Source organism: Martes martes (assembly GCF_963455335.1).
Source record: "Martes martes genome assembly, chromosome: 10".
Lineage (NCBI taxonomy): Eukaryota > Metazoa > Chordata > Mammalia > Carnivora > Mustelidae > Martes > Martes martes.
The window spans coordinates 52,770,949-52,796,174 of record NC_137898.1 but is presented as its reverse complement, the minus strand read 5'-3'; the positions used below and the strand labels follow the sequence as shown (position 1 = coordinate 52,796,174).

Genomic DNA, 25,226 nt, shown 5'->3' with positions numbered 1-25,226 from the left:
TCTGCTTCTAGAGACTGAGAAGGCTCAAGGACTTCCTTACAAAAGGAGTTCCATGTCCTGAAGGCTTGGCTCTGGAGGCATGGTTGTGCAGATAGCCACTGTTGGGCCCCTTAATGCAATTCCTCTGAGCTCCATCTTCCGATTTTTCAGCTATCAGCCCCAGAGCAGCCAGGCCTGTGGCTCCGTGTACCTCTCTCCCCAAGGAGCAATCAGCCCTGTGCACTGGCTGTTCAGAGACAGGAGTATAGCCAAACTTTCATTTTTTTCCCCTTGCTGTGCCTTTAAGAGCTGCAGGAATGCGAAGAGTCCAGAGGAGGGGTGGGGTCTCCCAACAGGACTTCTGGGAAAAGGATCCTGGGAATTTTTGCCAGAAACTAAACTGAGATTCCAACTCGGGGAAGTTGGGGGTGGTTTGTGTTGGGTCAAGCCTGTGATTGGACTGCAGAGTCCACTAGGGAGGAGGAAAGCCGAAGTAAAACGCAAAGAGCGTTTTACTCCCCACTCTCACCCCCACCCCAATGCATGCTCACCCAGGCCTGCAAGAGGGTGCAGCCACTAGCCTGGAGAGGATCAGTGTGTGTGACGGGTGATGGTAACAGATGGACCCAAGGAGCTCTCTACCCCAAGTCGACCTGCAAGGCCTGCAGGGACGGGCTTGCCAACAGCTGGACTTGATCACCGGCTTCCAAAGTGAGATCACCCATCTGGGGGAATAACAAGCAGGCTTGGCTTTCAGGCTGTTTTTAGAGGATTTTCAAAGCAGTGGCTAGAAAGCAGGAGACCACCACCTGGATCCTTGGCTTTTTTTAGCACAACAGAGGAGATCCCACCCCTGGGTAATTTGCAGGACAATGATGGCCCTTCCTCGAGCCTCTGCTGTCCTGGTTCTGTTCCTGGCAGCTCTTCTGCCCCCCACCCGGCGTGCCCAGGACCCAGGCATGGTGCACTACATCTACCAGCGCTTTCAAGTCTTGGAGGTAGGTGGCATCTGTGCACCTGATCTGGGGTGTGTGCCTTCTAGAAGTCTCCTTATCTTAGCCCAGCTTCCCTAGCTACTGGGATGCACATTCCCCACGTGGTCAATGCCAAATACATGGCCACATGGCCTGTGAGAGTTTTCATAGTCCAGTGGTTCAGAGCACCAACTCCAGAGTCCGGGCTCTACCACTCCCCAGCCCTGAGCAGGACTCCACTCCATTTATGGATTAATCAATTAATCCATACTTAGGACACTCCCTGGCATGGTGGTAAATGCCCAAAATGTTATTATTCAATAGTTCAACTTTTAAAATACAAAAATTAAAAATTTGGGGTCACCTTTTATTCATGTTCTACCATATCAGGGTGGTAAGCAAGTTTTCGCTTTTCCTTTTTGTCTTTTTATGATAAAACTGAGGCCACCATAAAAAGTCATTATGTTGTACCAAGAAGCTACGTCTTCGCTTCTTTGCAGCACGGCGCTTGGGTTCAGAAACGGGTAGATTTCAGCTGTGTCAGATAGAGAGAAATTGCTGGGATCCCTCCTCCAAGTGCTGCAGCTGGCGCTTCATTAAAATTTGTAAAAAACCAACATTTTTGCTACACAGACAGGCTCCCAGGGACAAATGAACCCTCTGCCCAAGTCCTTGACATACTATTCCTGGTGATTGTCTCATATTTTAATTGCCTTGCTTTTATACAAGTTAAATTTTGATAAATTATTTCTCTTCTTCCAAAGATGCTTTTTTTCCCCAAAGACACTCTTATCGCCAATGTTTATTCTCTATATTTTCTTGAAAAATTCTGAAGTCCAAATTAGTTGATCATCTGGTTAAATAAAATTACTTCGAAGAGCAGGCTGAGCGCATTTCCTAAGGTTGCCCGGGCAACCAGCTGAGGCCTGGGGGCAGGGGAGGTGATGTTCCCAGGACAGTGGCTGCCTCACCTGTTGCCTCCTCAGACAGCTCCTCCCCAGTGTGCCTCCTAGAAAGTGCCAGAATTATGTTCAACCGTGGTCCCTCTGCAGTTAACACCGACTTATCCTGAGATAAGCGCCGGCCAGATGCCTGCAGGTTTTCCTCAATACCTGAAAAGCTGGTGTTCAGACAAGGGTATAAAGTACAGACAAATACTTTGATGGCTATGAATGTGAATTTGAAAAGGATAGGGATATGGTTTGTATAGATTTCCCCGTCCTGGTCAGGACCTGGTGGGGAAGTCAGGTCCCAGAGGGCAGTCACTGATGACCAGCGTGGACACTTACAAGCTGACACAGTCCTCATCCTGAGGGACTCATGTCTGAGGGGTACTAAAGAAATAAGAGGATTGATTTAGGGAGTTTCTCTGCCTCTCTCTCTTTCTACCTTTCCCTCTCTCTTTTCCTTCAAAGTGAACAGTATTCCATACTACTGTTTGGAGTTGCAATTTTTACAACTTTTGTGGAGAGCATTTTGATAGACTGCCAAATGAGCTTTAAGAATACGTTCTCTTTGACCCAGCCACCCCATTTCTGGTCTCCATTCACTTTATTCTTTCTCTCAGTAAATATTTATGAAGTACTATGTGCTAGGCCCTGTGCCAGGTGCTGGGGATGGAGCTTACTTCTGGAGATCCACCCTAAGATAATAATCAGATAAGTACACAAAGACGTAAATACAAAGATTCTTTTCAGCATTGTTGAAAAGTCCATAAATATCCGTCAAAAAGAGTCTAATAGAATAAATAGGACATCAATGCAATGGAATTCTGTATCATTAAAATTATTGTATAGCTATCTATTAATTAGTGTTGAAATATGTTCACAGTGTATTAGCAAGTGAAAATATGTTACAAAGCATTATAGTAAAATCGCATTTTAAATTATATACTTATGTATGTATGATGAAATACATGGGAAAACTTTTAAAAACTGATACACTAACAAATCCGTGGTATTTTGAACTCGGGGATTACAGGTGATTTTTATTTTCCTCCTTACAATGATTTGTAAATTAAAAATCTTTCTCAATGAATGATAGCTATTTCTATTACTTGGCCAATTTAAATAATGAGGAATAATTTGAGTATTTATTTTCTGACTGAAGCAAGGACTGGAAAAATGTACCCAGGCAATGAGGGCATACATTCAAGACTTCCAAGAGTTCTCGAAAAACATCTCCGCTATGCTGGGAAGATGCCAGACCTACACAAGTGAGTATAAGAGCGCAGTGACTAACCTGGCCCTGAGAGTCGAACGTGCGCAACGGGAGATCGACTACCTGGAGTATTTGCGAGAAGCTGACGTGTGCGTGGAATCAGAGGACAAAACCCTGGCGGAAAAGCTCATCCAGGAGGCGGAAGAAGAGAAGAAGATCCGGACTCTGCTGAATGCAAGTAAGAGAACTCTGTCTTTGATAGCTCTTCTAGGGACTCACACTCAGAGACACAGATGCAGCACAGATAGGGGTCTGACAAGTAGGAGAGTGAGAACCCGATGTGTGGTTTTGGGTGCGGGTGCTAGGAGAGAAACCTTAGCAGGGAACAGGTGTCTAAAGGAAAAGTCACTCTCAGAGAGCATCTTTTCATTTCACAGAGAGTTTCTGAAGGCCCCATGGAAGATCAGAGCTTCAGTGTCAGATGTCAGCCCAGGAAGGACATTTCCAGATAGACCTTGATTTGTAAGAGGTGTGTGGTCCCAGATCCTTCCAGAGAGGGTAGAAGTTTGGTGGATTCTCCCAGTGCCTGGGAGTAGGGAGTGGCTGCAAATGTGCCAAGAAATAGTCTGAAATTTTAAATGGCATCAGCCAACCCTCAGAGCTGGAGACTGCAGTGAATTATTACTGTGTGTGTTGTCAGGATGGTGATATTTAGAGGATTTGTCCTAATCGGTAATCCCATTCAAATCACTTCCAGGCCATTAAGAATAATGGTTAGGAGCTTGAATTCTAATAACAAGTATCAAGTAAGAAAAACATAAATGAGAAAGGAAATTTCCTGTCCATTTTATTAAAACAATGAGGGAGACAATTCACCCAGCTCAGAGTCTGTATTCTGAAATAGTTTCATTGCAAATAGGAAAATTTTATTTATATGTTAATTATGTCTGCCCCAAATGCAAGAAACTCTATGGGGAATAAGATAAAAGCTGAGTGCCCTTGTTGTGCTAAAGGTTTTGTAGATCTTCTCACCATAGTCCTGATAAGAACTCCATGGGTCATTATAAGAAGGGTGGCGCCCTAAATGAGGTGACACTTAATCTGCGTTTTGAACAAAGTGTTAAGAGAAGAATGAGCAGAGGGCACATGAGGTGCGGGCACAACCTACTGAGTACGTAACCCTTAGCATGAAGATCTGCGGATATTTTGAGTGGAAGCTCTGTGGGGCAGGTACATTTGGAGAACAAGAAACAAGACTCAGGAGTTCAGCAGGACCCAAGTAATGAAAGGCCTTGCATGCAAAGCAAAGGGGGTTGAATTTGACTGGAAAAACAATAAAGAACCACTAAACAATTTTTAGCAGGGGCATGACATGAAGGAAGAAGGCGAGACTTGAGAAAGACAAGTTGGGGGGCCTACTATAATTCTGGGGACAAGTGATGGTGTCTGCATTAAGTGTCATTGGGATGGAGAAGGGCAGATGGATTTGAGAGCCACTGAGAGTTGGGAACCCATGGCTTAATGACTGATAATTAAAAGTGAAAAGTGAGTGAGAAGGAGAAGCCCAGGACGCTTTCCAGGTTTTTGGCTCAGGTCACTAGGTGGTTGTTCTCAAATATGTTGAGATAAGAAACCCAAGAGGAGTTTTGGAGCACTTACTACTCTACTTTTTTTTTTTCTTTTTCAGAATACTTATTACTCTGAAATCTTCTAGTTTATTTATTTGCTCAGTGCTTATTTTCTGCCTCTCCATCTAGAAGGTCAGCTCTATGAGAGCCTGGATCCTGCATTTTATGTTCAATGCTGTGTCCCAGTACCTAGAGTAGTGTCTATGGTCAATGCATACTGGTCATTGAATAACCAGGTGAAGAAATGAATGAACAGATGGAGGGAGAGACTGTCAACACAGACAGGGGTGTTATTAGGGTTTGATAGAAAGGAGAACATCTCAATGCTGAGGCAGAAGGGGCCTATCTGAAATATGAAACAGTTGACCAAGTTGGTTGAATGAGTAAATGATCCTTTTTGGCTCTGACATTGTCTTGAGATGAACCACCCTCTGAGAGGGAGCAGATGGGGGGTAAGCTGGGGTGAAGAAAGGAGGAAAAGGTGAGGGTGATCCAGCAGAGGATGAACAGAGGCTGCCTAAAAAGCTGATGGGAGGAATTGAGTACCAATGTGGCCTGAGCTAGAATGTGCCTGAACTTTTATGCCAGGGGTCAGGCAGGCCCCGAGTTCTGAATGGTGGTGCTAGGTTAGCTCCCTGAGCTGCTCCTGGTCTCTGGACTCGCTAAGCCCCTCAGGCTTGCGGTTGCCCCTTTCCATTCAGCTAGAGCTCAGCAGATATCCCGATTCTGAACTTGCTGCTCTTCCAACCCTGTCCCTCCAACACTAGAGGCCTGAAACATTCCTTCGCCCAGCTCCATGGTGAGTGAAAACTTTCAACTTTTCTGTGATTGCTGCTTCTATGCCTGTTGCCTCGGAGCCCTCAATTGGTGATTCGTTGGTTTAAGATTCAACAAATGCCGGCGCCTGGGTGGCTCAGTGGGTTGAGCCTCTGCCTTCGGCTCAGGTCATGATCTCAGGGTCCTGGGATCAAGCCCCGCATCAGGCTCTCTGCTCAGCGGGGAGCCTGCTTCCCCCTCTCTCTCTGCCTGCCTCTCTGCCTACTTGTGATCTCTGTCTGTCAAATAAATAAATAAAATATTTAAAAAAAAAAAAAAAGATTCAACAAATGCTCTTGGCCCCCTCCTACTGGATGGGCCATGTGCTACACGGTAGGAGTGGAAGGGTGAGCACATCGTGTCTGCACCCTGCCCTGGCTTTCTTACTGCTCCTCTTGCCTCTGATCTTGCCTTTTGTCTGCTGTCACACAGACCTCCCCACAATACAAAAAGAATCATATTACTCCTCTGTGTAGAATTTTTTTTTCTGTTCCCCATCAATTATCAACACCAAAAATTCCATTCAAATCTCTTGGCCTTTTATATGGGAAAGGTCCTTTATAAAGTGACCCAAGTTGATTTTCAGCTTCTTCTTCTCCCATAATTTACCCACATGCAGTTGCAATTTAAAAAAAAAGAAAAGAAAAAAAATATATATATATAGTTCTTCTCACTTTCTCACTCCCTCTTTTTGACTACAGAATGCTGTGAATTCTCAGTGAATCCCTCCTGCCAGGCAGATTGGCTTCTAGTGCTCCCAGAGTATGTCCCTAAATCCCCAAGGGAGCATTCATCCTCTCAACCACACATATCTGTATGTATTTACTCCTCAACCAGACCGTGAACATATGGACATCTTCATTTCTGCATTCACAGAGTCTGGGTCAGCACAGCCCTTGGAGGAGGCTATAAAAATTGTCTATAGAGGAGATACTGATGGCAGAGTCCCCTCAGAGCTTAGTTTAGGGGAAGACAAACCTGTAAACAATCACAACCTTCTGATCAGTATAGATCTATTATTTTCAGAGGCTCTCTGCTCAAGGATAGACTTTTCTGTACTTTGTATACTGTGCCCATCCCCCACTTTTTCTTTTTTGCCATTTCTGTTAGTAATTAGATCTACCTTAGTTTTCTAATACTGAGTAACAAACTACCACAGATTTAGAACTTAAAACAATGCATATTCGTTATCTCAGAGTATCTGTGGGTTGGGAGTCCAGCCAGGCACACCTCACCTGACCCTTTGTCCAAGGAGGGCACAGTCAGGCATTAGTAGTGCTCCATTCTCACCTGGAGCTCAGGGTCCACTTCCAAGCTCACTGAGGTTGTTGGCAGAATTCACTTTCTCAGGTCATTAAGACCAAGACCCTCATCTTCTAGAGGCTGCCCATCTACGCTGGCAGCTCACAATGTTGCTTCTTCAAGGTCAGAAGGAGAGTGTCTCTCTTTAGGAAGTACCCTGTCCCTCTTAAGAATTTGCATCTCATGTAAGTCAGGTCCACCCCTAATAAATTCCTTTTGGGTTAGCTCAAAATCAGCCAGCTTGAAACCTTAATTTTATCTGCAGAATCCCTTCACTTCTGTCTTGCAATGTCACCAAATCCTGGATGCTAGCCTGTCACAGTCACAGGTGTTGCTCGCCCTCAAGAGAAAGGGATTATGTAGGGCAGGTACAGCAGGGGAGGGAATTGGGAACTCTGCCTACCTCGTGCTCTCATGCACTTGTCTGCTAGGCCCAGCTGCTACTAATTGCCTGTACCAGTCTTCGTCCTACAAGGCTCCCATCTTCCTGTAGTCTATCCTTGGCCAGCAGGGACTGAGCCAGCTACAGAGCTCCTACTATAATCCTTAAGACTCAAGTCAGCCCCCTTGTCTGGGCAAACACCTTGGGATTACAGGCCAAGGAGGGGTTGTCACATCATAGGGTTTCCTTCATACATACACACCGTCTTACAAAGAGAGTTTCTTTGGAAACCCTGGAGGGAGAGAATGGTGCAACTTCCTTGGGAGATTCAACCTTGTCTCAGGAGACTTCCAGAAAATTCTGACATCACTAAATGGGTTGCTTTTGGGGCACCTAGGTGGCTCAGTTGGTTAAATGTCCAACTCCCGATCTCTGCTCAGGTCTTGATCTCAGAGTTGTGAGTTCAAGTCCCACTGTTGGGCCCCACATTGGGCTTCACACTCAGCATGGAGGCTACTTAAAAAAAAAAAAAAAAGATGGTTTGCATTTACTCCTGGAATATTTCTCAGTCAACTAGGAAGGGTCAGATACTAGGGATGGTAAATAAAATAGACCTCCTCTGAGCTGTTTTCAAGTCTTTAGTCTTTATTTAGAGACAATCCCCAAATGACATTCACATGAGGGCTGCAATCCCAGGGTTGTTCTGAGGTTAGGTCAAATTCTTAAATCTTTTTAACTCTGACACACACACTCTCCTCCTTTCTCCCTCACCCCTGCATCTCTTTCTCTCTCTCTCTCTCTCTCTCTCTCACACACACACACACACACACACACACACACACACAAACACGATTTAGAATGCAGTGAGTGAATAGTACTGCTACACAATCTGACTTATATTTAAAAGTCATTCCAAATCTTTGGCACTCAGTTATTAGTAAAAAGAAATTTTGCGTTGCTCTTGGCAACTTATGGCAAGGCACACTGCCTCAGACACCCAGATTGAGAATTTATCCAACTAACAGTTTTTCACAGATTCCACAAGGCTGTGTTCTTGGGTGGATAAGATTATTAACCTCTTTCTACTTGTAAATAGCTTACGAAGAAAAATTCTAAGGCAGTCAAAACAAGCCATTAGAGCAGATTTTATTTTATTTCCTGTTTCATTCCAGCTCCTTGTATTGCAAGGGTGCACATAAGTGACCTCAAGTAACCCTCTGTCTCGTGAATTAAATAACTTCTATCGTTTGTTAGATCATCTTTCAAAAAGAAAGTCTGTTTGTTGCTGCACATTTAAATGCCTGTGGGATCCATTCAGGTGTTATAAATGTGCCTGCCCCATATTCAAAGCCATTAAAAGCAAAACAGAATAAAAAACAATACACCCACTGGAAGCCAAATAAAACATCTCTATGAGTCAACCCCCAAGGTCCACTGGTTTGTGACCAGTGGCACCAACATGAAGATGCGTATCCCTTATTTGCAGCAAAGGATTGAGTGTATGCACAAGTGTAAGTGCAGGAGAGAGCGCATGAGTGTGTTCACACTGTGTGCCTGTGCATGCATGCGCGTGTGCACGCACACACACACACACATACACACACACACTGTAGCCAGAAGTTGCTGCATTCTGGGGCCAGCAACGCCAGAGGCATGTGTAAAGCTTAGCCTGTCCTAGCTCCCGCAAAGTCCCAGAGGTCACTGTGCCGGGTCCAGAAAGGCCTCCGTACACAGCACTTCTTCTGTTTACTTATGTGAAAGGCCTGCAGTCTAGGATACCTCCAGTCCCATCACTATGGATACTGCTAGAAGGTCCCCAAGTTATTTTAGCTGATGGCTTTTGGCTTCAAGTAGAGTGAACACCCATTCCTTCTCTCTCTCACTCATTCATTTGCCCCCTGATTCAACAATTGTCTCCTGAATTCCAGGTCTGTGTTGGCATTGTTCGAGGCATTCGAGATGGAACATTGAATAGGGTGACATCCTTGTCCTCAAAAAGCTACAGCCAAGTGGGGAGCCCTTCTAGACCAGGCCAGGGTCACAGCCAGAGTGACCAGTGCTCTTGCAGGAGCAGGAGGGGGGAGTGGCATTAAGTAACCAAGGGAGGCCAGGGCTGCTGTGTGGTGGTGAGGGAGGGACTGTGGTCAAAGCAACCCTCAAGCAGAGTTTTCATAATGGAAAAGAATGGACGAAATGGAGAGAGGAGGAGAGGATGCTTCAAGCAAATGGAATGGCCTGTGGGAGCACAGGCCTAATGATGCCTCGTGTTCAGTCAGGGAAAGCAGATGAAGGAACCGGACTGAGCTAAGCTCCTTTGTGCTGAGCCAGTGCCTGCAATTTTGCATTGCCCTTGGCAGTTTATGGCAAAGCACACTGCCTCAGACACCCAGATTGAGAATTTATCTAACAGTTTTTCACAGATTCCACAAGGCTGTGTTCTTGGGTGGCACTGTCTCATCTATCTGAGGCCTCTCGGCTAACTGAGGCCAGAGCTGGGATGCACACTGGTGTGGGCTGCGTCAGACATAGGCTAGCCTCTCCCATCATGCTGTCGTGCTTGAGAGTGGCAAGCTCGGGTGCGTCCGGGCTCAGAGGGAGGTTGGGGAAGGTCATGCTGGCCACAGTGCACAGAGCTGACCAGCAGTGATGGGGATGGGGGGATGGGTGTACACCAGAGGTCGAGGTAGGGGCCAGGGGTGCCATCTCCAGGACGGTCACAGTGGGAGCCCTCTGTGCCGAGACTCGGGGCCTGCAGCCAGGAGGCCCAGCTGTCTGTGGTCTCGGGGTGGGACACTCTGAGGAGTCCATCCCCTTGGTCTCTGTGTGATGATGATTCCCACCCACAGACTACATTAAATCATTCTTTAACCACCCTGGCCAAGAAGGGTCCATGTTCTTGGTTTTAAATTCCCCATCTCCTTGGTTTTAAATTCCCTGCCTTTCCTTCATTTACTTTTAAAACTAAAACACTCCTCTGCACCCCCCAAGATTCTCTCAGTTAGTAGAGAAATTCCACACACACACACCTTCCTGGGCTAGAAACCTCAGAAGCATCTGACCAGTCCCCGTATCCAGCAGATCTTTCCTTGTGCACAGCCCTCAAATCTCTTTCCATCGGCACTGTTCTCTCATCGACTCTGGTCCCAATTGCTGCAGGAGCCGCTCACGGAGCTTCCTGCCACCAGGTTCTCCCCATTCCAGGGCTCTGGCCTAGATCACCCACCAGGGTTAGTTGACTAGAGTTACTACAGCATTGCCTTAGCAGCTTTGACAGAAACCTCAACTTATAGGATAAAGCAAACCCCATAAAATGGCATAAAGAAAGCCCTCGCTTTCTTTAGACCCCCAACCTAGCTTTCTTTGCTTTTTTTTTTTTTTTTAAAGATTTTATTCATCCATTTGAGAGAAAGAGTGAGAGAGAAAACATGAGAGGGGAGAAGGTCAGAGGGAGAACCTGCCTCCTGGAGCTGGGAGCCCGATGCAGGACTTGATCCTGGGACTCCAGGAACATGACCTGAGCCAAAGGCAGTTGATTAACCAACTGAGCCACCCAGGGGCCCCCCTTTTTTTTCTTTAAGATTTTATTTATTTATTTGACAGAGAAAGAGCATGAGCAGAGGGGAGGGGCGGTGGGAGAGGGAGAAGCAGACTCCCCGCTGAGCAGGGGGCCCAATTCAGGATTTGATCCCAGGCCCCTGGGATCATGACCTGAGCCGAAAGCTAGTGCCTAAGCAACTGAGCCACCCAGGCGCCCCCCTGCCCCCCGCCTAACCTAGCTTTCTTGACAAATTTTGTCATTTTCCGCAAAAGTAACACCTGCTGATTAACTAAAAACTATGAATATCATCTGCACTATATTTACTCTATTTACCTCTATGTAACGGGAGATAACACTCCAACAGCTGAACATATGAATTTCGAGTGTTTCTCAGCCCCTTGTGTCACTGGGGCCTGTCCCCATCCACCCGCTGCTCTACACCGTGCCCGATGTGCTATTCGGAAAACAAAATACAGTTCACGCGCCTGCGTTATTCATGCTGTCTTCTCCAAGTCTCTCACAGTGCCTGGAACAGAGTGGAAATCAAAATTCTCTGACCTTGAGGAACAGTTTATTAGAAAGTAGAGGGAGCTATTCGCCAAAGATTGCATTAAGCCCTTTTGTCTGTTCCATTGTCCCCAGCCTACGACAACCCTGCCAGGCAGATACCATTACAGCTTCTTGTCCGATGAAGAAACTATGGTGCCTAGCATTTCATGCAACCCCGTCTGCCTCCCACATGCCTGCTATGTTCAGGAGCGCGCTCCCTCAGCCCCAGACACACCAGATTCATCTTGGCCTCCATTTCTGCTCACCATGTCCTAACCCCCACTCGGTTTTCTGTTGCCACAATAATGCAGCATAGGAATCCCCTGAGTAACTTTGTGGGTTAAAACCATAATCATTGATTATTTCTCAGGAGTCTGCAAGGCAACAAGGCAGTTCTGGCCTGGGCTGGGCTGCTCTCGGCTGGTTACCCCGGGGGCACATGGCCCAAGGGACTGGCTGAAGGTAGTCTCAGCTGAGATGGCTTGGATCTCCTCCATGTGGTCCCTGCTCTTTCAGGAGACAGACCTGGGCTTGTTCCCATGATGGAGGCAGACATCTGAGAGAAAAGGCACAAGCACACTAAGGTCTGGTCTCTTGTACTGAATTCTTGCGGCCAAAGCAAGTTCTAAGTCTGGCTCTAGGGCCCACCCTTCCACTAGGACCTTTGACAGCATCTCATAAGGCTTTTGGTCCTGATGCTCCTGGAAATAAGCATTAAACAAAATCCATTTTTACAGAGACAAATTTCTATATGGAAGCAGGAAATTGGTCATTAGTGTGACTGATGGTTTTGAGGCTGCTGCAAAGTTCAAGTTCAAGAAAGCAGATCCTAGGCTTTGCGGCAGGTTGGTGAGAACAGGATAAAGTGAGATTTACTGCACAGGAAAAATGTGGGCACAATGTCAAAATGACTCTGTTTTCTAACCAGGCAAATGGGAGAATGGCCGGACCACACCTAGAAATTGAGAACGTTTCTATCCCTTTTAGTTTGGTAAGAGTATTACTACAGGAAGAAAATAAACAAAAAACACTATGCAACACACACACACACACACACACAGAAAAACTTTTAAATGAAAAGTAAGTTCAGCTTTTAAATGAAAAATAAGTAAAAACAAAGAGTTCATAATTATAACCTTGGAATGCTTAAATGTTGCAACATTCTGATAATTGATTCAAAATGGAGCGGTTTGGTCAGACATTCCTCAGAACACTGCCCACTTCACTGCCTCCCTTCCCATGAGTATTGACCGGCCCGGATCCTCCGGGATAGTATTCTTAAGCTTCTAGTTTTAGGAACGCTTTACATTACCAGAAATTATTCAGGACCCCAAAGAATTTTTCTTGATGTAAGTTACATCTATCGATATTTACCATATTCATAATTAATATAGGAAAATTATAATATGTGCCAGATGCTATTTTGGGACAAGACATACAGCAGTAAAACAACAACAACAACAACAAAACCAGACACCTTGTGGGGTGAACATTCTATTGAGGGGAGTCGAACAATAAATAGGTAACAGATAAATTTAAAATATGTCAGAGAGAGGATGATAAATCCTGTGGAATGAATCAGCTAAGGTGTGGGGATTCTGGCAGCTGGCCAGCACCCAAACGAAACATGGGAAGGAGGTTGGCTGTGTCGGGTTCCAGCTACAGGCACCCTGTGGTTGGAGTTGGCCCGACTCATACTCCCAACTCACACATCTCCCACATGCACTCCTGTGAAGTTCTTAACTTGATGCGGAGGAGCAGAGCCTTGCAAGCAACCAGCCACGTTATCAAATCTGTTTTCTTTCTCACAAGCTGCTGCTCATCGCCAACAAAGGGAAGCTGTCAGGGCACCATAGTGGGGACCATGGAAGACTTTGAGTTTAGTGCTGGGAACCTAGAAAGAGCTCTAAAGTAGATTTACTAAAGACTTCCGTATGACTCACCAAAACCAACATATAGAGCTCTTTCTGTATTCCAGGCCCTTTTAAGGCCTGGATTCACCGTCCCGCCAAGCCAAACCCTCCCGTGGCTCACCGAGTGCCATTTCACACAAGCCAGGCTTCCTGCCTGCTTTCCTGGCACGCAGCTGCCCAGGCTCTCAGGAGTATGCAGGGGCACCTGCCAATGTCTGCACCTACCTCTTGCTATTTAAAATCTGATTTCTAAGCTGGCGGAGCATGAGTTGGGATAGAAGTTGGAACACCAATACTGCATTCTCCGAATCAAATTGATTCTTGCATTTGTGGACAGTAAGCAGTAAGAGACTAGATGGGAAGGACACACGTGGTGGGTCCCAGGAGCTCTGGATAAAAACATAAGACCCAGCCTCTGTCAGAAGTGTTTACAAGGAAACAGAATGAGTAAGCAATTCTGATTCAGCAGGATAACTGCTCTGGAAGAGACCCGCAGGGACTGCTTTGCACGCACAGGAAGGAGCAACTGATTGCTCTGCAGGACCAGAGAATTTTGTTTTGAAGGACGAGCAGACGTAGCCCAGGTTAGTGAAGGGGAGCGAAGGAAAAATATGGGCAAACTCTAACACTTGGAAGAAGTCATGGCAAGTTGGTGACCGGTGACCAGCCAGGTGGGGTGGGGACATGCCAGGAGGAGGTCAGATGAAGGACCTTGAGTGCCATGCTGAGATACTTGAAACTTATTCTGTGGGCAGAAAGTATGAAACAGCCCTAATTTCTACAACACATTAAGTCTGCCCTCACAATTTCATTGTATTAGTGTGAAGTTTTTATTCTTAATTGCTCCTCTGAGAGCTGCCATCGTGGTCATTCCAGAGCCTAACATTGTACCTGTCACTTGATAGGTTGACTAATGTTTATTAACATGAAAACAATCCAGGTAGTTGAAAAAGTCAAGTTTAATAGCACAGAATTTCAAGAAGCAGTCAAAATACTCATGGTTTTACAGTTTTTGTTTGTTTTTAATGAATTCATCCCTCTTTTTCCCAAACAAACCTGGGCTCCCTCTCTGTCATCCCATCACCCTCCTTCTTGAGGGCTCCCTCCCTCTAACCAGTTACTAAGACCTAACCCTTCTTTTCCTGAGTATTTCTTCTTTTTTTTTTTTCTCCAAGATTTTATTTATTTATCCAACAGAGATCACAAACAGGCAGAGAGGCAGTCAGAGAGGTGGGGGGGTGAGAAGCAGGCTCCCCGCTGAGCAGAGAGCCCAATGCCCCGCTGGATCCCAGGACCCTGGGATCATGACCTGAGCCAAAGGCAGAGGCTTTAACCCACTGAGCCACCCAGGCGCCCCTGCCTGAATATTTCTTGAATCCATACTCATTTTTCCATGTCCATCATTATTTGGATTGATCTGGATTGTACTTACAGACTCTCTACCTGTTTCCTGGGGGCCCCTTCTCTCCCACCTCAACCCCAGTCCATTGTCCACCAATATCTGGACCAATGTTTCTAAAACATAACTAGAGGGCAGTTGAGTCACTCCCTATACAAGGGCAAGTCTCACCAGGTTTGGAGTTTTGCCCTTTAATAAGGGCAAAAGTATTTTAAAAATTCAAATAAGTGATATTTGTATATGAAGTCACTGGGAGGCCTTGGGCCAAATCCTATCCTTTTTGCCTGAGGGAAAACAAGAGATTTGCATTCTTTGGTTTGTAAGTGGAACTTTGCTTGCCATTGTCTCTGTTAAATAATTTGCATCTTGACTGAACTCAAAGGTTTTAAATTTATTTCTTTTCTCAACCTTTTTCTCCTGCTAATTATCTCTCTCTCTCTCTCTCTCTCTCTCAAGAGAAGCACAGCAGGGAGTTCTATCATAACTCAAACACAAGAAGTATGTTTTCTCCAAAGTCCAAAAGAGGAATTTATAAAATTATAGACTCTCAGCCCTGAAGAAACTCTAGAGAACATCCAGCCTAAACCCCTCATTTTAGGGCTAAGGGCGGATTGACCAAGGGACTTGTAGCGAGACACAGAGAGAACCAGAGACCGGGTTCAGACCATTCAGGTCTCTGACTCCCAGTCCCAGGTTTCCTCTGCAAAGGAAGGTAGCACAAGGGGAAATTCCGTGCGTCCATATTCTCGGAACTGTCTCTCCCTAATCAAAACCATCTATCAACACTCCCTTCTTGTTTTTTCTATTTCTCTAAGGATTTTGCATGTAGTAAAAGAGGAGTAGATGGAGAAAGAATAATGGTTGTTTTAGTTTCTGCTGTATATTAAGTGAACATTTTCTCACTCGTGAGACATTGTATGTGCCTTGTTCTTAGACACAGTCCCCCTCTGTAGCTGGGCTGTAAGCTCACTGACCCTCCTCCTAGAGGGATGGTCCTGTTCCTGGGGGCTGGCTGGAGGTTTCCTGGCCAGCCCTACCGCCGGGTTCCCACTGAGCTCAGAGGACCCATAACTGGGTAACCTTCCAAGGAACTTGTCCAAGCCTTTTCTTTTCATTTGGAAAATGGAGATTAAAATATTCACCACTTAGGCATATTATAAGCACTTACTTCAAGCTGGTGTAAATAAAGTACTTCTCACCGTGCCATGCATATTGTATGTATTTGTAGATATTTATTAACTTCTCAAGCCTTTGCGTTGGTTCTTCAATCAGAAACAGCTTCTGAGCTTCTCTCCTGCCCCATGGGCCCCTCCTCTTCCCCATTAGAGACACCACTGAGCAGTTGCCCGCCTATCCCCTCCTTCCTGCAGCCTCTGCCCACTCCTGTCATGTGACAAGAACCTTGTTTCAGATTTTTAAATGAAATAATGGATTTGAAAGTCTCTTAAAAGCTTTAAAGTACTTTACAAATTATTATTTACTTAAGACAGGCCTGTGGTCAGAACCCCAGATGCACAGCCTAAGGAGGCTCTAGGAAAACATCTGTTTGAATGAAGCTATTTTCTTCATTAATTCAATAAATATTTATTGAACCCACAAAGCACTAAGTTAGGCAATCGGGTACAATAGTCAACACAAAGACAAAAGTCCCGCTTTTGTGGAGCCTACAGTCCAGTCCAGTGGGAGAGAAGGACAATAAGCTAGTAAATAAAACAGATGACAGAATTGCAGAATATGGACAGCAAGCAATCTCCAGGAAATAAGAAAGATGTTGCAGTAGACCATTTTAAATTTCGATGTGGTCGTCACAGGAAGCCCCTCGGGGAGATGACACTGAAACTGAGATTTGAAGGATGAGAGGAGCAGATTGTGGGAAGATCAGGGAAGAGAGCACCCAAGGCAGAAAGAATTGCAAACGCGTGAGCCATGAGGCAGAATCGAACTCGGTGTGCTCCAAGAACAGCAAGAAAGCCAGTGTGATCACAACGCAGTGAGCAAGTGGGAGGAAGTGGAGGATGAAGTCCCATAGACAGGCAGCTGCCCTGTCCTGTAGGTACTTCAGGGCAGGATAGGAAGTTAGGATTTTATTCCCAGAGTGGTAGGAGAATGGGTTTAGCAGGTCAGTCACATAACATATGTTTTTAAAATGATTAATTCTCCTGCTTTGTGGAGAGCAGATTGTCGGTAAACAAGAGTAAAACTGGAGAGACAAAGTGGTCCAGGCAAGAGGGGAAGATTCAGGGAGCACAGGAATGAGTGGTGGGAAGAGGAGGAGAGAGACATATTTGAGCATTTTAATTTAAATATAACATAATTTAAAGGTTAGTTCTAATATCAGAACTTGCTGGTGGTGGGGAGATGGAGAGAAAGGAGTTAAAATGACTTCTAGCCGGATGCCTGGGTGGCTTAGTCTGTTAAGCATCTGCCTTCAGCTCAGGTCATGATCTCAGGGACTTGGGATTGAGTCCCATGTCAGGCTCTCTGCTCAGTGGGGAGCCTGCTTCTCCTTCTCACTCTCCCTCTGTACTCTCCTCTCTCAAATAAGTAAATAAAATAAAATCTTTAAAAAAAAAGAATGACTTCTAGGTAAGAAATGTGGTTGATGGTTTTTGCTTAAAATGAGAAGAATGGGGGAAAAAATGAGAAGAGTAGGGAGAAAGAATTTGGGGGATAAGAGCAAGAGTTCTGATTGGACAGGTTAAGTTTGAAGATATCCAGGTAGGGACACTGAGCAGGCCATTGGATAAGTGAATTTGGGACTAAGTAGACATCCAGTTAGGATGTCATTCCAGAGGCAAATTTCGAATTCATCATGAGTTAGAATTTATCTGTATTCAGAACCATCAAATAGACTGAAGTGGCTCAGAGAAGAGATGTGAGGACAAAGCACTTCCTCCTTGAGTGGGAGAGGAAAAAGAACCCAAAATGGATGCCAAGAAAAAAATCCAGAAAGGTGGGAGGACAAAGAAGAGGAAAGGTGTTCCAGAATCTGGAGAAAAGGGTTTCAAGGGGAGGTAGTGATCGAGTATCAAATTTTGCTGTGAAGTTGACTAGGATATCAAACTGAAAACTGATCCTTAGATTTGGCCAAATGCAGGTTGTTGGTGACCTTGACAAGAACTGATTCTGTGGAGTGGGCAGGGGAGTTTAGACCAGCAGAGGCCAGAAGCCCAATTAGAGCAGCTTAGGGTATAACTGGAGATGATGGAACTCCTCAACAGAGGAGTGTCATTACGAAGTAGAAGAGAAAAACAGAGCCACACTAGAAAGTTCTTTTTGTTTACTGAGGGGAAAGGTCTAGGAGGGCAGGAGAGACTATTGAAGTTAAGTCCTTGAAGGTTATAGGAGATGAGATCCACTGCAAAAATAAAGGGAGCAGGAGGGAAGGCAGAGAATATGGGTTCAGATGCAATTGGTTGTTAGATTCAGTGTTCAGAAAACTCATTCATTCATTTATTTAGTAAATATTGACCTACTATGTGCCCGGTGCTGTCTTGGGGCAAGACATACAGCAGCAAATGAAACAAATGAGGAAAAACTCGTGCTCTCATGACATTTACATTCCATTGAGGGGAATCAAGTGGTAAATATGTTAACAGATGCATTTATAATATGTCAGAGAGAAGTTAATAAGCACTATGGAGAAAAATGAACTAGCTGGAGAAGAGGGCTGCCATTTTTTATGGGGTGTTCAAGAAAGGCCTTAATGATGAGGCAATATCTGAGAACAGGCCTAATGGAAGTGAGGGAGGAAGCCGCGTACATATCTTGGAAAGGCGGTTCCCAACCAGAGGGATCAAAAAAAGTGACAAATTCTTGAGGCAGGAGTGTGTTCAGCACCACATGAGGAGTAGCTGGCCAGAGTGACTGAAGTGCAGCGGGTGGGAAATACTGTAGGAGCGGAGACCCGAGAGGCGGTGCAGGGGCAGCTCACATGGTCTGGAAGGTAAAGACTTGAACTCTACTCTGAGTGAGATGGGAAGTCACTGGTGAGTTTTGAACAGACATGCGACATGATCTGACTGACATTGCTAAAAGCTCACACTGGCTGCTGTGGGAAAGGCAGGGGAGCTGAGGACAAAGTGTGGCCACCCTGAGGGAGGCAATTGCAGTAATGGAGGCCAGAAATGAGGCACTTCTTGGCTTGCTTCTATTCTCTTTGTGAAATAAGGGGCAAGATCTTCATACAGGAGAGAGGACAGTATGATGGAGGCTTGAGGAGAGAAGAGAAGGTCTGATAATTGTGGATGATGACTTGATTAAGGGACTGTGATAGAATTGCTATCCAAACAGCTGGCAATAATAAGCAGTTTGCCATGATGCTTGTTTACCTCAGAACCTCTAGGGCATCTCTGGCTCTGCCCCTCTCCTCCTCATGTCCGGTTTCTCTCCCTTCATCCTGCTTCATGTCCTCTGACTCTAGAGAGTCCCCAGTTATCCCGGAGAACCCAAGCACTTATGAAGAAGAAAATGACAACCCATGGGCCCATCCAGCTTCTGATACCAAAGCCTTTGCAGAGACCTGAGGGAAACCCGCAGAGCTCAGTGCTCCTGAAGTGTTACACACCTGACATCCCACCCCCACACACTCCAGCAGTCAACGAGAGAGGCCCATACTGTTCCCATACAGACCTCAGCAGGTTTTGAGGGATACCCATGGGGTTCCTCATGCTTCTAGTAAGCCACCCCTCCCCACCTCCATTGACACTGTTCACCTTACAACACTGTCTAACGGGGCAGTCCCCACAACAAGTTCACCATCAGAACTGATGACCCACCCTTCCTGAAATGCCCAGTAGAACCAGTTTCATCCCAGCCTGTATCCCTCTTTAACTTGGACACCATGAGAATTCCAAGACACCAGGGTCATCTGGAAGATAGCGTATTTTAGGGCTAGGTGAAAATGGCTTCTACCACTTCTGTCCATGTCCCACTGGACAGAATACAGGTCAGCGGGTGCAGCCTAACTACAAAGAAAGCTGTGAATATATAAGTGGGGAAGAGGGAAATGGAATGGCATTTGGTGAACACAGACACTGTCTCTGCCATAAACAGAGAAGAAATGAGTAGAAGGCACACACGGAGATAGTAGTGACCCAAGGATCAAGGGAAACAAAATCTTCAAGAAAGAGGAATTGATCAATACTTTCATGTTGTGGGAAGATGAAGTAAGATATGAACATAAAGGTCTGAGTTTTCAGTTAGGAAGTCCTTGGTGATGCAATGAGGGGTAGTTTCTGTGAAGTTCCTATGAAGTGAAAGATGGGAAGTGAAGAAGTAGACTCAGAGAGCATAGACCACTCTGGAGGAGAAACTACATAAAATGATAGAAGGAGAGAAGTAACTAGAGAGTGGTGTCTAATTGAGGAAGAATTTTTTTTAAATATAGGCAAGGTGTTTATAAGCTAAGGAACTAGCAGTGGAGGAGGTATTAAAGATGACAGAAAGGTGGCAGTTCATTTAGGGAATCAAGAAGAAGCCAGAAAAGTGTGAGATCAGAGCACAAGTGAATGTCTTAGTGCTGGACAGGAGGAATGATGTGACCTCTTCTAGATGTGTGGGAGGGTAGCCAGGGTAGGAACAATTTAAGAAAAGTTTATAGTGAGGGGCAGGAAGTTCAGGGACGTCATGTCTAATGGTATTTATTTTTTCAAAGGAGTTAATCTGCCATTAGTGAAGAGACTGATGGGGTAGTATGTGTGTATATGGTTGGGGGGCGGGGACAGATTGAAGATACCTGCTGTGGTAGATAGGGGTAAACCATGGAGAGAGCAGTATGGTGCTTAGGGCTCAGCTGAGGTTGGAGAACACTTACATGTAGTAGCATGTTTATGAGGTTTTCTCCACACCACTGTCTGGGACAGAGCCAGATGTCTGAACTCATCCAGGACCAGGGGTTTTTGTAGAGCAGCTATGGTGGAATAACGAGGGGCTGGCAGGTGAGGGTCCTGGTGAGAGAGGTGTTACGGGCGATAGGAAAGGAAGCTGAGAGCCTGGGAGAAAGCAGAGGTCAAGGGACAGGAGGGCATGAAGAAATGGAAGAGCAGAGTCCGTGAGAACAAAGAAGTGAGAAATGGAAGGGTAAGGAATTATTGCAGAGGGTAGCATAGTAGAGTTTTACATTTCTAATAGGGAACAGTTCCGGGGGGATAGGGGGCAGGGATCCAGAGTACGGAGGTTGGGGAGTGGTTGCTAGAGGAGCTTGAAAGCAAAGTGCTGTGGAGTTGAAGAAGTTGAGGTGCTCAGGCCTTTGATTTGTGTGGGGTAGTGTCCCAGAGAGCTCTCAGTGATTCAGACTAGAAGGAGTTGATAGCATGAGATACAAAGAAGGGAGGGTTTTGCATGAAGATAGAGGAGCTGGAGAAATGTAAAGCCCCCCGCCCCCACTTTTTCCCCCCCACTTCATCTTCCTCCCCCATTTGAGACCCTTAAGATCCTGTTTGGATCATAGAAATACTGTCCTAATTGGTTTCCCTGATTTTGGTTTCTCTCCCATGTATCCAACATACACACAATTGCCAGCTTAATAAATCTTGACCGTGATTCACTCTTGCTCAAAAAACTCAGTAGCTCCCTCCCTGCCTGTAGAATAAAATCCATATTCCTTAACCCCACCCTCAATGCTCCAGCACAGAGCTGGTTTCAATCCACTGCTTTGTTTTATGCATCTAGTTTGAGGTAAAAGCAAATATTTAGTTTATATTGGTTTCAGTGCTGCACTACTTTACTAACACAAGTCATGAATGTGCTTTTATGAATTGTGAAGAATGTTATACCCTGCCATTTCAGAATGGTACCTATTAAGGGTCAATGCCAATGTAGATTATCTGCTTCCTCAAATGACAGCACCACTCCCTGTCCTTTTGTAAAAAATCCACTTTAAAGTTTCTGTTGTAGTGAGTCAGGTACCTATAAAGCAAGAACCATTGCTAATTTATCATTGTACCTCAGAACTTTTGCACCCCAGCTCATAATACCTAGCTCAGTATCTCGCCTTCTGTAGGTATCCAGTGTCTGCTGACTACATGCATGCATTCATGAATAAATTAATGAATGGATAAGTGGAGTTCTTATAATGTTCTAATAGGAGTAAGGGCCAAAATTCTTCACTAGAAGGTTATCTCCTCAACGTTAGGGTTGATATTATATATATTTTTTATCTTCAATACTTACTTAGCATGGTTCTGGGAGCATTGTAAGCTAAGTCCACAGTAGATAGCTGGTAAAATCTGGACAAATTGAATTGAATCAGGCAGCTTCACCCCTAAGTGATTCCCACTGTGTCAACTCCAAGAAGGTGAACAGGGTCTCTGACGCAGCAAAGAGCTGTTTATATCCTGACTTGAATAAAACATTGACTCTTATCATTGGACAGCAGCTCCCTTAACAGAAACACATTTATTCATTTAATTCTTTGATTCTTTAAACCATACCATAAGTTGTGATTGATCTGTGTGTGATAACTTTATTCTAGACACTGAAGGAAAAAAAGTAATCTGTGAGAACAGACACATGAAAAGATGCTCAACATCACTTATCAGGGAATTGCAAATCAAAACCACAAAGAGATATCACCTCATATCTGTCAGAATGGCACATATCAAAAAGAAAGAAATAACAAGTGTTGGCAAGGATGTGGAATAAAAATGAAAGCCCATCTACTATGAGTGGGAATATAAATTATTGTAGCCACTGTGGAAAACAATAAGGAGGTTCCTAAAAAAATCCAAAATAGAACTACCCGATGATCTAGTATTTCCACTACTGGGTATTTAATCCAAAGAAAACAACACTAAATTTTAAATGATACATGCATCCCTTTGTTAATTGCACCTTATTTACAACAGCCAAAACATAGGAGCAACTTATGTGTCCATCAGTAGACGCGTGGATAAGAAGATGTGGTGTATATGGAATGTTACTCTGTCATAGAGAATGCAGTCTTGCCATTTGTGACAACATGTACAGACCTGGAATATGTTATGCTAAGTGAAATATGTTAGAGGAAGATGCTATATGATTTTGCTTATATGTGGAACCTAAAAAAAAACCAAAAACAAAATGAAACAGACCCAAAAATACAGAGAACAAACCAGTTGTTGTTTTGGGGGAACAAAATGGGTGAAGGCAAGTGGGAGGGACAGGCTTCCAGTTAAAAAATGAATGAATAGGGATAAAAGGCACCGTATAGGGAATATAGTCAATGGCATTGTTGTCATGTTGTATGGTGACACACGGTAGCTACTGTTGTGAGCAAGCATAACATAGAAGTTGAATCACTGTGTTGTACACGTGAAACTACTGTAACATTATATGTCAACTATGCTTCAATAAACAGGAAATATAAAACTAGTCTGTGAGAAAAGCAGACATCTCGTGTCCATAAAGTACCTCTCCTTTTTCTCCTATTTGGCCAGGCTGTGACAACATGTTGATGGGCATAAAGTCTCTGAAAATAGTGAAGAAGACTATGGACACACACGGCTCTTGGATGAAAGATGCTGTCAGCAGTTCCCAAAAGGTTTATTTCCTAGTTGGATCCAGAAACAAAACTGTTTGGGAATTTGCAAACATGCGGGCATTCATGGAGGATAGCACCAAGCCAGCCCCACGGAAGCTAATCCTAACACATTCCTGGCAGGGAACAGGCCAAGTGATCCACAGAGGTTTTCTGTTTTTTCACAACCAAGGGACTCTCAATGAGATCATCAAATATAATCTGCAGAAGAGGACTGTGGAAGATCGAATGCTGCTCCCAGGAGGGGCAGGCCGAGCACTGGTCTACCAGCACTCCCCGTCAACATACATTGACCTGGCTGTGGACGAGCATGGGCTCTGGGCCATCCACTCAGGGCCAGGTGTCTATGGCCATTTGGTTCTCACAAAAATTGAACCTGGCACACTGGGAGTGGAACACTCATGGGACACTCCATGTAGGAGCCAGGATGCCGAAGCCTCCTTCCTTTTGTGTGGGGTTCTCTATGTGGTCTATAGCTCTGGGGGCCACGGCCCTCACCGCATCACCTGTGTCTATGATCCGCTGGGCACTGTCAGTGAGGACGATCTGCCCAAACTGTTCTTCCCCAGGCGGCCAAGAAGTCATTCCGTGATCCATTACAACCCCAGAGATAAGCAGCTCTATGCCTGGAATGATGGAAACCAGATCATTTACAAACTCCAGACAAAGAGAAAGCAGCTTCTGGAGTAATGCAGTACAGCAAGGAGGGAGAGCACTGAGGCTGCAGACACTGCTCTCTGGGACACACAGCCCACAGCCCCTTTGCAATACGGTATCCCTCTGATCACATACAGGGATAGAGCCTAGAACTGGGCTTGTGTATGCATCCTTCCCCCCTGGATGTTATGGCCTGAGTTATCATCCAAGAGTGTAGATGAGAGTCTGTCATTTGGAAATTTTCACCTTCCGTGACCCACCCAAACCTCCTGGCTCTCAAGGCCCTCCAAGTGCTGATCCAGCTTACGTCCAGCCTTTCCCTTACCCCCACCACCCCAGCCCCCTCCCCTGCCTACAATTAGAAATATAGCCCACTTCCTAATACTCCTGGCTCTGTCCTGGCTTTTCCTGACACTCTTTCCCCTTTCTTAAATGCCTATTGGTATTCTTCCATTTTTCACCACCCAGCTAAAGTACAATTTCTTATGATGTTTACTCTCTATGTCCCCCAGCTCTGCCCCTTTCCCAAGCTGAGGAGATACAAGAGGAAAGTAAAATCGCTCACATTTGAATACCACTTGCCAGTTCCAAAGTGTTTGCTCCCATGTGCATCATTTAAGTCTCATGCCACCCTGTGAGATGTGCAGAAGAGGTCTTTATACTTGCCATTGCAGAGATGAGCGAAGTCTAGGTGAGCCATTCAGAGGAACACAGCCTCAGAATGAGAATAGGGCTTGAAAATACTGCAAATCCCATAGTCTTCCCATTGCCCAAGGGAGCATCACATGCGATATTTGTTCACCCAGCCTTTTCTAAGTAATACAATCAGCGTCTCATCCTAAAAAATCATGGTCTGCTCCCTGCGGCCGGTTTTCATGTCTGCACAAGACCTTCTGGAAAGCCCTTCCAAAGCTACTTCCTCCAGAAAACCAGCCTACAGCCTAAGGGTGAGGACCCCACCTGTAGCCTCATCTTCTCTTAACTTCCCCTCTGTCTCTTTACTTGCTGGGAACACAATAAAACCAACACTAAGCAAATAAGCCTCATCAGGGGAGACTTGCGTGTGTGCCTTCAGCAGACAAGCTGGCAGGAAGCGCTCAGCTCCCCAACACACCAAGACCTGGGGAGGGAAAGCTTCTGGAATCTGGACAGAAGCCAGGTCACGGGCCAGTGACTCCCCGTCACAGCAGGCATGTCAAGTGGCACGGGTGACAGAGGACAGCTGTGCTGCTGCAGAGGGGCTTCTTTAAATCTTTCCCACACGTTTGTCCACTTCAGCCCAGTGTGGGTCACCCACGCAGGCTGTGGTGCCAGTCCGTGTCATGTGCCGAGGCCTCTGTCTTTCCAGGTTAGTCACATGAGAGGGCTTGTTTTGTGTGCTTGCAGCTGTTTTGCCAACTCTGCCAAGCTC

The 25,226-nt window shown here is 45.4% G+C and overlaps 1 protein-coding gene across 1 annotated transcript; it reads left to right on the top strand.

Annotated features, from left to right (window-relative positions):
- The first annotated feature begins 397 nt into the window (after positions 1-397).
- OLFML1 (olfactomedin like 1) lies at positions 398-24,860 on the top strand. The gene is made up of 3 exons (XM_080816915.1): positions 398-977; positions 3,063-3,351; positions 23,058-24,860. Exons 1-3 carry the CDS (start codon positions 852-854, stop codon positions 23,846-23,848), a joined length of 1,206 nt encoding a protein of 401 aa, XP_080673041.1. The 5' UTR covers positions 398-851; the 3' UTR covers positions 23,849-24,860.
- The last annotated feature ends 366 nt before the right edge of the window (positions 24,861-25,226 follow it).